This window comes from Etheostoma spectabile, chromosome 13, assembly GCF_008692095.1.
Source record: "Etheostoma spectabile isolate EspeVRDwgs_2016 chromosome 13, UIUC_Espe_1.0, whole genome shotgun sequence".
NCBI classification, from domain to species: Eukaryota; Metazoa; Chordata; class Actinopteri; order Perciformes; family Percidae; genus Etheostoma; species Etheostoma spectabile.
The window spans coordinates 15980592-15992711 of NC_045745.1; the positions used below are offsets into that span (position 1 = coordinate 15980592).

Consider the following 12120-nt stretch of genomic DNA (forward strand, 5'->3'; position numbering starts at 1 on the left):
ATGGAACTACATGTACAATGATCAGAAGAAGTGTTTAAAGGTATGTTAGACATTGGCTAGAGAGGGTTGGGTTTAAAAATCTTCACTTGAATGATCTTACATTCATTCATAAAAACCTGAGACCAATCTTTGAAGACACTCTTAATTTTAAAGCTAGACTGAATATGTTGGTATAATATGAATCTAAATGGTCAAAGGAAGTCATGTCGTGCTAAATAACGCTCCAAAGTAGTACATAATTTTGGCAAGGGGAAAAACATGCATGGCCATTTTGACAGATGTATGGCTTTAGGTTTACCATCTCGTTGTCACACCCTCTGCACTAAAGAAGACACTTGTACAACTCTGGCCTCTCAATTCCTAACATCAACACTCATATTTTTAATAATGCACCATGTTAGATGGTTCCTTATAAAATTGACAGTTTTAGTTCTCTGAGAATCTTTCATATCCCTGCCAAATTGCTGTTACAACTAAAATATCACTAATCAAATCAATATTTGAAAAAACTGAATTGTTACCTTGTGAATCCGAATCTGATTTGATTTGGTGGCGATACTCAGCCCTAGTCTTCAAACACAGCTGGCTCGACGTAGACATGAGAAGTTATAGTCAGTCTGTGTTTTCTCACTGCGGTTTAGGACACATTTTGTACGTCACTATTACATTTTAACTCTACACTTCCTGTGAGCTCTTTTGATTTCCCTCTCCATCCCTAACTGCACAGTTCTAGATATGACAAAGCGAAAATGTGTACATACATTTATATTACAACTTGATAGTTGGTTTTTTGAAGCAGGACTCCAGCACTACCCAGAGTTGCATTTTTGCTCTCTTTGCTCTCACTTAAAGTAACCTTTCTGCCTCCAACAGGCAAGACCTGTTTGTCATCATGCGAGATTTCAGCGGCTTGACACAAGTTCTGATCCCTCAGGAAGAAGTAAGGATGGAAACAATTCAACTACCAGTATACAGTGTATGTTATTACTAACACAGCAGATAACACAGATGTCAAGAATAATACAAATATATTAATAATAATGGATTCCAGCACATAGAAGAGGAATTTACTAAAGTAAAGGTAGTGAAGGGCATCTTATTGTCTGGATTAATGGGAAACTCAACAACTGTGTTTTAATTGAAAATTTTCTGTGTTTTAAGTCTGCGAGTAATTTGAAAGCGGCGCTGTGCGATCTCACAACCGAGTCTGTCGTCAAGGTTACAGGAACAGTCAGACGACGACCAGCGGGGCAGGAGAACAAGGTTTGTGTATGTTTACGTGTAACAGCTTGTAACAAACTTTTCAGCAAACCTCTTCAATGATATCAAGAGTTTCATCACTGAATTGCTGAAATAATATTTAAAGTTTCAAATAACCGTCCGCAGCAACCTAAAGCAGAATTGTCAGGGTTTTTGAGAGACTTTCTCTGAACTTTGGTGGTTAGCAAAGCAAATATTTGAAGTAGCCATTTGTTATATCTTCTCTTTCTGCTGCCCGTACTGACAGAACATGCCAACGGGAGAAATAGAAATCCTGGCTGAGAGCCTGGAGGTTTTCAACGTGTGCCAGAAGTTGCCTTTTGAAATTAAAGACTTTGTCAAAGTAAGTAACTACTTTATATATCTTCAAGCAAGTAATATCATTTTTGTAGTTATTAATTGTGAATAATTGTGTTTTTTTGTGTGGAATTTATAGAAATCCGAGTCTTTGCGGATGCAGTACCGCTACCTGGACCTGAGGTCCTCTGTGCTGCAGAAGAACCTGAGACTGAGATCTCAGCTGGTGATGAAGATGAGAGAATACCTCTGTAATGTGCACGGTGAGGAGAGCCAGATTCATTTCTCTGACTGGAGATTTAACCTTGGGTTGTCTTCCCGTCAACCTTGCAACTTGGCTTTTTTTGTGTAAATTTAAACCTTTTTCAATGTTTTGGTAGTATTTTTTGACACTTTTGTCACATTTTTGTGATGTTTTTACATTATAGTCAGTTTTTCAAAGTTTCGAAATCAATTTTTTCTTTTCAAATGCTATAAAATTGACTAAAACAACCAAATTCAATGAAAGTACTGATCTGATCATTTAACTTACTTGTGAAGAGCGCTGTACGGAACCATACACATTTTTTTATTTTGACAATTTGGTTAAACTAAACCCAAATGTTGTCATATAGAAACCTTTTGAAAACGGGTCAGATTTGACCCGATGACCACAGGAGGGTTAAGATAGGAAACACTTTGACAGGTTGCCCATCCATCACCGAACCATCACGCACACACTGACCAACACATACACACTTCCAAGCACACTGTCCCTGTCGAGTGTTATTGGGACCTGCCTGTCGTCAGACTTTAGTGTGACTTAGTTCAAAAAAAGGGAGGAAACCATACAAACACTATACTAAGAGTACAGAATGGTAGAATCATTAAAGCATGAGCATGACTTCACTCAATCGTTCTACTGTAACAGTTTGTTTGTTTTTCTCATTCGTAGGTTTTGTGGATGTGGAAACTCCGACCTTGTTTAAAAGAACACCAGGGGTAAGAAGATCACTTTTTACTATGTAAAGATTTCAGCTCCACAGAATCAATGTCACTTTAACAGTTCTCAGCCATAGAAGAAGAATTTGTCTCTGAGTTGCTGGATTGTCAATTTGAGAAAAAGATAACTTCTATGAACTTTAGGGAAATGGTATAGTCTTTGCTTCGCTCGGACATAATCCCCAGATGTTCATTCTTTTGTGTTTCAGGGAGCCAAAGAGTTTGTGGTTCCGTCCAGAGAGCCGGGCCGATTCTACTCTCTGCCCCAGAGTCCACAGCAGTTTAAACAGCTCCTAATGGTGGCTGGCATAGACAGGTGGGTGCAGGCCCGAGCAGAGGAAAACTACATGACTAATAAATAAAGTGGAGTATAAATTCCAATGTTTCCCACCCTGTAGTGGAGTACAGTAGGAGTATAAAGTGTCATGAAATGGAAATACGCAATAAGTAAATTATACCTGTTGTGTTACCTGAGAGTAATGTACAGTACATGGTCACTAACCCAGAGCTAACTAACATGATGCGTAATGGTATTTGCCTTTGTTCATCGCCGTCAATGTGGCAGGTACTTCCAGATGGCCCGGTGCTACCGAGATGAAGGCTCCAAACCTGACCGGCAGCCTGAGTTTACCCAGGTAACATGGAGGTGGAACGGGAAAGGACACAATGCACTCACACACAGCTGATCGTTTAATGTTGTTAGTGGTTGGTATTGGAGCTGACATATTCAAGTCTGGTCTAGGCCTCTTTTCCGATCAGTGAAATTGGGTAAACATTTGTTCCCATACTGGGAGTCACACCTGGGTGAAAACCAGGAGTCATAACTGCTAGACCAAATTAAAATATATTAAAGGAACTTAGTCTCTCTCTCTTTTTGTCTCTTCTGCACTAACATACTGTAGGTCATTTTATCAATACAAATGTTATTCGCCAGTATTAATTTCCAAAACACATGGTTTCTTGTTCCTTTGGTCTAGGTGCTGCTGGTGTTGACTTGGACTTACCTAGTTGGTTATCAGTCCTGGTCTGTGTTCTCTGACAGGTTGTCCTCTCATTGTCTCTCCCAGGTAGACATAGAAATGTCTTTTGTGGACCAGGCCGGTATCATGTCCCTGGTGGAGGGATTGTTACAGTACTCCTGGCCTACGGAGAATGGGCCCATTAAGGTTCCTTTCCAAACCATGACCCATGAAGAAGCCATGAGGGACTACGGTGTGGACAAGCCTGACACCAGATTCAGTATGAAGGTGGGTGATTAAAGAAAAATGAAAATGAGTCAAGCCCAAATATAGATGGCTAACCCACTAATCTTATTTAATGATAGAGGCATTAGTGGTTTTATAATGGCATATGTTCTACTTGTTTTAACCCTTGAATTTGGGACAAATTGACAATTGATTGTTTGGGAGGGGGTGAATATGTCTTTGGGACCTGTAGTGTGTATTGCTGCATCTCTGTCTGAATCCCTGTCTTTCTTCTTATCTGTCTGTCCAGCTGCTCGACCTCAGTCAGGTTTTCTTATCCACGGACATTGAGTTCCTCAGATCAGCTCTCAGCCAACCAGGAGGCTCCGTTCAGGCCATCTGTGTCCCCAGTGGAGCGGTAAGAAATCCATCAGAACACACTGTACATACACATTGGGAAGTACAATGCAGTATTAATGATACAAAAAGCTCCTAAATGTCAAACAGAACTACGTTTGTAAGTAACAGGTTTGCTGATATCTGCAGGCTTATCTTTGTTGACCCCTTCACAGCGATCTCAAACGATCTCTGTCTCTGTCTTGTGTTTTACTTCAGAAACTAATGTCTGGCAAAGATTTGGAAGAACTGAAACAAACCGCTAAGACTCAGTTCAACCAGGTAGGTTTGTTTTTCCACTTTTTCTCTTACTATTTTATGTGAAGTCACCCTTTCATGTTATGTCCGGTGCAGTGTTATTGTGTCCAATATTTCCTCACTGTGTCTTTTATTTTATTCATGTGTGCATGTTTTGTCCCAAGGAGCTCAGCGTGCTGCTGGTCAAAGCAGACGGGACATTGAAGTCTCCTCTAAAGAAGCTGCTATCTGTCTCAGTCACCGATGAGCTGCTGCAGAGGACTGGAGCCAGACCAGGAGACCTGCTGCTGATGGCAGCTGGTTCCCTCCACACTGTGGTAAGGATTTGGTACATTTTTAATAAGATTGATGAAGGGGAAACAATTTAGCTGAATAGGATGTGCATATACTGTATATTAATTCCTCTTCTGTTGTCTCTCCATCCTACCTTTCTTCTCTCTTGTGTCTCACTACACCCCTGCTCTGCTCTCAGCGCCCGATGCTGGGTAATCTTCGTCTGCAGTGTGCAGAGCTGCTGGAGTCTCGTGGCGTTTCAATCCGCGACCCCTCAGCCTTCCACTTCCTGTGGGTTGTGGACTTCCCTCTGTTTTTGCCCAAAGAAGAGGAGCCAGAGCAGCTAGAGTCAGCCCATCATCCATTTACTGCTCCACTGCCAGAGGACACACAGCTACTCTACACAGAGCCACAGAAGGTAGAGCCACTCAAAATCGGACTAATGTTGCTGTCTTTTTGTATTTATTGCATCAAATCAGAAGAACAGCAACACATTTGTGGAAGGTGAGGGGCAAAGCCTGACCTCACGCACCGGACTTCAGGCTTTATCCTGGAAATCGATTGATCCAGGACAAAAATGTTGATCCAGACTAAAGCTCATTGGTTGTACTCTGTCATTCTCAGGTACGTGGTCAGCACTATGACCTGGTGTTAAATGGCTGTGAGATTGGTGGAGGCTCCATCCGCATCCACAAGGCCTCAGAACAGCTTTATGTCCTAAAGAGTATCCTTAAGGTGAGCCATTGTGTATCTTGGAAGTGTTTGGAATTGGGTTGATTCAATAACTGGTCATAACTGGTCATAACTGGTCATAACTGATATGTGTGTGCTGCAGGAGGACCCCAGTCTTCTCTCTCACCTGCTGGAGGCTCTGGACTCAGGAGCACCACCACATGGAGGAATTGCTTTGGGTAATGTTAACTCTGCACCTAACCACAGCAAGCTTTAGCGATCACTGAGCTAGTTTGGCACAGTAAAGAAAGATAAAAGTACATTTTTACACATTTGATTTAATTTTTTATAATTAGGATGCTCACTCCAGCAAATGTTTACCTCCCAAATACACCCAGGATCATAGATAGAAACTTACTTTAGTCATCCCGAGGGACAATTTAGGCATCCAGTAGCTTGTACAAACATAACACAACAAACACACATATATCTCACATACCTAAAAAATATCCATCCATCCATCCATCCATCCATCCATCTTTGACCGCTTATCCAGTATCGGGTCACGGGGGCAGCAGCTTTTTGTAGTTTACCTAAAAAATAACTAACTAATAACAGTTTTAATTTGTGAAGAGATTACAAAGGTTTGGTATGGACTGACCATTTGATGAAATGACCATGATAAGGTGCTATGGTAGAGTGTATGCAATGGTAGTAGTGCAAAAGTGAACAGTGCAGGGATTGAACAGTGCAGTAGCTTATTAAATATTAACAAAACAATAAATAACAGGAAATAATTTATAAGATGTAGATGTTATGACCACAGTCCAGATTGTGGATGAGGGCTAATATAACCTATAAGACAGTCAGGTGTACAACAGACAAAGTGATATAATGCTATAAAATGCTTAAGTCTAGGTCTATGAAACTGTCACTGTTTTCAGTCGGGAACCGCAGATTGGTTAATCATAGAAAGGCTGCAACTCAAAGAGCTAGTTATTTGATTAAAAATGACTTTGACATGGTTGTTTCTCTAGCTAACATATGTTAACTGGCTAAATATGGTAGCAGTTGTTGAGCTTCCAAGTTTAAGTCAGGGGGCGTGTGACATCACATGTGGATGGGCTGCAACTTAATTTGACATCAGGGTTTAAGAGGCGGTGTTGCATTGAGCAGGGAGAGTGAATTATATCTGTAATACAAATGCCCAATTTAAAAACTAAAAGGTGAAAATGGTTATATACTCATTAAGTGGTCTTATCACTCCTCCTCCTTTCCAGGTTTGGACCGGCTGGTCTCCATTGTGGTCGGGGCTCCCAGCATCCGTGACGTCATTGCCTTCCCCAAGTCGTTCCGGGGTCACGACCTTATGAGCTGCGCCCCTGACTTGGTGTCTGAGGAGGAGCTGAAGTCTTACCACATCTCTGTCAAATGGCCCCCACAGCGAGGAGGTGGAGGGGAAGAGGGGAAGTGAGGAGGAAACGAAGGAAGAGATAAAGAGAAATCAGAGGAAGAAATGATGCCTTGCCAGATCTCTGGAACTTGCACATCAGAAGAAAAAGTGTTGGGACAAGGAGGAAAAGAGACAGAAATGAGCTGACAACCAGCAGGCGGTGTAAAACAGCGGTTCTAAAACCTTTTCAAGGATCCTTAAACTGACTCAAATTAGACCACGGACACCCATTGGATAAGATTTTGTCCCAGGGTCCTCGTCTGATTTTTGCTTTTAGATGTTCTATTACAAAAAGTTTATGAAACCCACGTCCAAAATTGTCATGGTGTTACTTATAGATTAATTTTTAGTAAAAATAAATGATTCCCCTTTTTGTTAGGGGCCCCTCGAAACTCCTTCAGGTTCCCCACTTGCGTAGAGACTGTAGCCAGTCGAGACCTCTGCCAGCTGGCCGGCAGATATGTAGAAGACAGAAAATGAGGAAAAGGTGATGCTGTGGCTGCATCTCAGTACTGTTCTTTTTAAGATGGAAGAGAAAAGGGAATTGGACCTTTGATGACATACATTTTGAAAATGTAAAACACTGACGGGTCCAACAACAAAGAAAAGCTCATTACTCTCACTGATAACCTACAACTCTGATTAGTTAGGTAATAGATTCTCTGTCATGATGATGGTGGTTTTCTCTCAGACTAACACCTCATAGAATCATTTTTTAACATAACAATAATAACAGCAATTCCCTCAATTCAAAGACTTATAACGCTGCTGACTCTAAAGAGCTGCTTATTTGGTATTGGTTTGTGTCACGTGATGGCCCAATTGTTTCGGAGCACGTTCCACCTTGGTAAAAATAAAAGTCTGAAGAACCCCGTCAAACCTTTAATTATATTGTATAATCCACTGTCCTCGCTCTGTGTAAAAACAAATTCTAATTTTCAGCCGAAGCTAATATAGGAAGTTTAAGTTGACCAAATCAAGTGGGTAACTTCCTAAGTTAGTCTTGTAATTGCAAAAGGCAGGTAATGTGAGGCAGTTCCTGGAACTCTAGTAATCCAGTATCCTCTGTTTTAAGTTGTATATAGTTGTTAAATAGTTAAATTGGTATTTTAGTATGGCAGCTGAAAGTAAAAAAAACACAAAATAACAAAATCAGTCTGACTTTTGGTCATTATACGCTTTTTCAATTATAGATTACTGTGCTGTGACAAATGTGGCAGAGGGTGCACATGGAAAGAATCAACCATATTCACCACACAGTTATTTATTAATTTGCATTTCATCAAATTAAGTATGGCCTAATGACTTAAAAACAGGCAAAGTCATATAGTGATACAGTTATATTATTGCAAAGACTTACAAAACACATGTAAGTACTTAACTGTAATACACACTTTATTCTGAAATACAAATATATATAAAGTTTATTTGATATAGCACCTTTTACAGATAAAGTCACAAAGTGATTCACATGATACATTAAAACACAGTAAGCTTACAGTATATACAAAAAACACTGATAGAAGACACTACACACACACTGATGACGACACAAGTGATAACCCGGAAGTAATCAGCCACGTACGTGACGCTGGAGAAGAGAAATGACTGAACAGAGATGTGATTGTTCCGTTTTGCCCTCGACGCCAGTGAACAGTAGAGTCGCGTCGACGAGTTTACAGCGAGAATAAGGACCGCAGTCAAGCTGTCCAACTAACGGAATGTCGTTACTCACAGAAACGACAGCTTATTCGGTGAATTTCGTCAGACAGACGTCGGACGATGCTAAACGGCCAGCCAACTTTAATCAACGTTACTCGGAATAAGCAGCTTCAGGTTTTCCGCCTTCCAGCTGTTTGCTAACGTTACGTGACGGTTGACGTTTTTAAAACGCCAGGTGTGTAGCAGCAAGTTACTGGGATACCGAGGTGGCGGTGGCAGCCACGTCAGCTAACGTTAGCTGGATGCTATTTCTCTCCAGTCTGTTATTTTGAGAGCACTTCTGTGCAGTTGGTTTGCTTTTGTGATTCACATTATTTAACAAAAACTCGAAAGGGTAACGTTATTCTTCTGAGACAATGGCTCCGATGGGTATCCGGCTGTCACCCCTCGGTGTGGCGGTGTTCTGCCTGCTTGGAGTCGGTGTCATCTACCACCTGTACGCAGGGGTCATCTCCAGCCACCTGGCTGCTTTCAGGTCAGACTCTTGTCTCATTTCCATACAGGGTGGTGTAACGTGGCGTTATCTCCCACCGCAGGTAACGTTACAGTAACTGTATCTGCAAGGGCAGGGCTTGTAACATCAGCCCACCAGCCGCTCCTCGTCTGTTTATGAAGCTGGAGTAAAGAGCAGGTGTCCAATCTCTTCAATGATTGATGGTACTTACATGATAATATTCTGTGATCACCCAAGTCGCGCAGCTGCTTATTAGAGCCGGGTTTTTAACCTCAAAAAGATGGAAATATGTGCCTATTCCATTGGATATTGAAGACCGTTACTAGTTTCAAGTTATTTGTTATCAAATGTACAACAACTACAGACATTGCCAATGAAACGCTTGGGTCTCAGCATTCCTCTAACAATGCTAACCTACCTAGGTTTGTATGAAAATAAAGTCAAGTCTAGACAATGTAAGACAAGACATAAAATAGTGAAAGTTAAAATATAGGGGAAACATAAATAGTAAAATGTGAAAAGGGTAATAAAAGAGTAATTCCAAGACGAAGTGCCTTGTGTGTCTTATTATGGCCTATGGGATGAAGCCTGGTGGTGCAGGCAGAACAGTTTGTAGCTGGGGTGATATGGGTCTCCGATTATCCGGTTGACCTTCTTCTTACATCACTGGGTTTAGAAGTCCCCCAATTGATGGCAGCTCCGTCCTGGTAATGTGCTGAGAAGATCTCCTCACCCTCTGTAGAGCCTTACGATTGAGGGCGGTGCAACTGCCAAACCAGGCGGTGATGATCAATGATGCACAGTAGAATCTGCAGCCCATCCTAGAGTCCATGTTGTCAGACTTTGCTTTGACTGTAAACGCTGACATCAGCTATCTGTTGAGATTTGCAATCCCTGTTACTTTTTGATCAGATCCGTTCTAATGCTGTCCTGAAAGCCTTTCTATTCTCTGGCTTTCAGTGGGCTGAGGGTAAACACTAAGTCTTTTTAATTGTCAGACATGGTAATGGTTTGATTGTAAGCTGATAAGGCTGATAGTTTCATCACGTTTGGTGTTAGGAAGTGTAAAAGCTTTTTTTCCCCATGCTGTTTTTAGCACAACATTTTTATTCCGTCCCCTTCTCTCTGCAGGACGAGGGGGAAAGTGGATCTGAGGGACCTGCTGGCTGTCTCAGTAGAGGCTGCAGTGCTCGGTGGCACAGAGGTAAAAACAAGTTATTTTCCCACTAATGTTACCAATATCCATTATCTTGTACTTCACAATTAATAGCTTGGTTTTTATCAGGGTTTTGAATTGGAGATATTAAATTACCAACAGTAGCCACGTCGTATGTTTGGGTACATCTGGGGCCCTTGAACTGTATCAGCATTTGTGTTGTGTTTTTGTCTTCCTCCCTAGGTGAAGAAGGTGCGTGAAGAAAATAGCCTGAAGGAAAAGTCAAAAGGCAAGACAAAGGAGGGAGCCAATGAGCTTCTGACTATGGGTGACCTGCAGTCGCATAGAAAGATGTTTAACCTTATAAGCAACGCCTTCCCTGAAGTCACGGTGAGTGCAGATCCCTGTAGAACTGTAATGTCTTCTATTCCACACACTGTGTTGCTCACTCACCATTTGAATGCTGTGAAAAGTAGAGCTGGGAGAAAATGGAATATCACAATATTTTGGACCAAATACCTCTAACAATACTGCAACAATATTGAAGGGTTGACTATTGGTCCTTTCACAAAATATTTACACAATGAGATTTTTGATAAATATTCATCAGTTATGTGGATATAATGACTAAGTGGGAAAAGGCAAATACCGGTAGTAGATCAGAGTTCAGAAAATGACTTTACTGTAATTGAGCCTTTAAAACCAGGAAAAGACACCACTTATGCCATATTACAATATCCAAAATCTAAGATGAGATATATATATATATATATATATATATATATATAATATATTATATAGTCTCATTCACATACACGATATAATATTGATATATTGCCCAGCCCTAGTGGAAAGTCGAGTGATTTAAAAGACTACAGGTACATGTTAGTTAGATAACTGCCGTGGTCTGGTCATGCTTGTGTTTGCTTTAATCAGATTTGAGTGAGACAGAAAGAGCGTGAAGCTTCTTTTTGAGATGCCTTCACTACTGTTGAGAGTTTAATAAGAATAAGTGGTGTGTGTGTGGTGTGTGTGTGTGTGTGTGTGTGTGTGTGTGTGTGTGTGTGTGTGTGTGTGTGTGTGTGTGTGTGTGTGTGTGTGTGTGTGTGTGTGTGTGTGTGTGTGTGTGTGTGTGTGTGTGTGTGTGTGTGTGTGTGGGTGTGTGTGTGTGTGTGTGTGTGTGTGTGTGTGTGTGTGTGTGTGTGTGTTCAGGTGAACAGTGAGGAACATGACAACACGGTGGATAAGGCTGCAGCCTGGAGTCGGGATATTCCAGCCGACATACAAGACAAAATAGAGAGGGGCAAGTACGTTCCTGCTGAGAGCATCACTGTGTGGATCGATCCTCTAGATGCTACACAGGAATATACAGGTGTGCACATATCTGAAGTTAAGCTATGTTAATTTCCATGACAATATTCGGCAAAAATATTATATAAAATATATCTTGTCAGTGAGGTATCTCTTGTGCTCCTCTTAAATAGCAAGCAGTTTCTTTGCTAGAATTAGATTGAGATTTTAGATTAGATAATATGTTCTTCACATTGTGAAGTGATCAGGTTAGGGTAAAAAAAGAAGGAAAAGCTTCAATGAATATATGAGGTTTAAGGGCGGACTTGTTTGTCTTGGGTATGTTTGTTCCACCACTAGCTACATAAAGGTGACTGAAAATGTGTGGCCCTTTAGCAGCAGAGCCCTCTTTAACACTCATCCAGTTAATCTGATACACCCAGGAGCTGCCCAGTAGAGCTTGCTGTTTACTCTGTTAGCCAGTGAGAGTACTTCCACACTTAAATATAATATAATATAATTTATTAAATATAAGAACAATAAGGTCAGATGGATAGTTAGGATTTCTGAATGTTAGAGACACCCTTTTCCCGTCCATATCCTGTAATCTCTCCCTCTATCCTCTGGCTGTCTCTTCTGTCTGTCTCAATCTCTCTTCTCAACTCTGCCTTCTCTCTTTATCTGCCAATCTCTCTCTCGCTTCTCTCTCTCTCTCTCTCTCTCT

General features: G+C 41.1%; 2 protein-coding genes and 1 long non-coding RNA gene across 4 annotated transcripts in view; 2 read left to right on the forward strand and 1 right to left on the reverse strand.

Moving 5' to 3' along the window:
- The window catches only part of LOC116699991 (aspartate--tRNA ligase, mitochondrial), a 7988-nt gene extending 1174 nt beyond the window's left edge, over positions 1–6814 (forward strand). Inside the window, exons 3-17 of one of the 2 annotated variants that reach the window (XM_032532751.1) lie at positions 874–976; positions 1162–1263; positions 1508–1603; positions 1697–1820; positions 2492–2538; positions 2748–2854; positions 3104–3173; positions 3606–3785; positions 4033–4140; positions 4338–4400; positions 4541–4693; positions 4849–5067; positions 5274–5384; positions 5485–5560; positions 6602–6814. In XM_032532751.1, coding sequence (XP_032388642.1) covers positions 874–976; positions 1162–1263; positions 1508–1603; positions 1697–1820; positions 2492–2538; positions 2748–2854; positions 3104–3173; positions 3606–3785; positions 4033–4140; positions 4338–4400; positions 4541–4693; positions 4849–5067; positions 5274–5384; positions 5485–5560; positions 6602–6795 — 1753 coding nt within the window. In that variant the 3' untranslated portion in view covers positions 6796–6814. The remainder of the gene's footprint in view (positions 1–873; positions 977–1161; positions 1264–1507; positions 1604–1696; positions 1821–2491; positions 2539–2747; positions 2855–3103; positions 3174–3605; positions 3786–4032; positions 4141–4337; positions 4401–4540; positions 4694–4848; positions 5068–5273; positions 5385–5484; positions 5561–6601) is intronic. The other variant, XM_032532752.1, reaches the window with a different exon arrangement.
- A 1545-nt stretch (positions 6815–8359) lies between these two features.
- Positions 8360–12120, forward strand: part of LOC116700278 (inositol monophosphatase 3) — a 6641-nt gene continuing 2880 nt past the window's right edge. The window contains exons 1-4 of the mRNA XM_032533328.1: positions 8360–8971; positions 10082–10154; positions 10350–10496; positions 11319–11478. Of these exons, the coding sequence (XP_032389219.1) occupies positions 8853–8971; positions 10082–10154; positions 10350–10496; positions 11319–11478 (499 nt within the window). The 5' untranslated portion in view covers positions 8360–8852. The remainder of the gene's footprint in view (positions 8972–10081; positions 10155–10349; positions 10497–11318; positions 11479–12120) is intronic.
- LOC116700284 (uncharacterized) overlaps positions 12058–12120 on the reverse strand; it is a 1656-nt gene continuing 1593 nt past the window's right edge. Inside the window, exon 3 of the long non-coding RNA XR_004334616.1 lies at positions 12058–12071. This is a non-coding gene — a long non-coding RNA (uncharacterized LOC116700284). The remainder of the gene's footprint in view (positions 12072–12120) is intronic.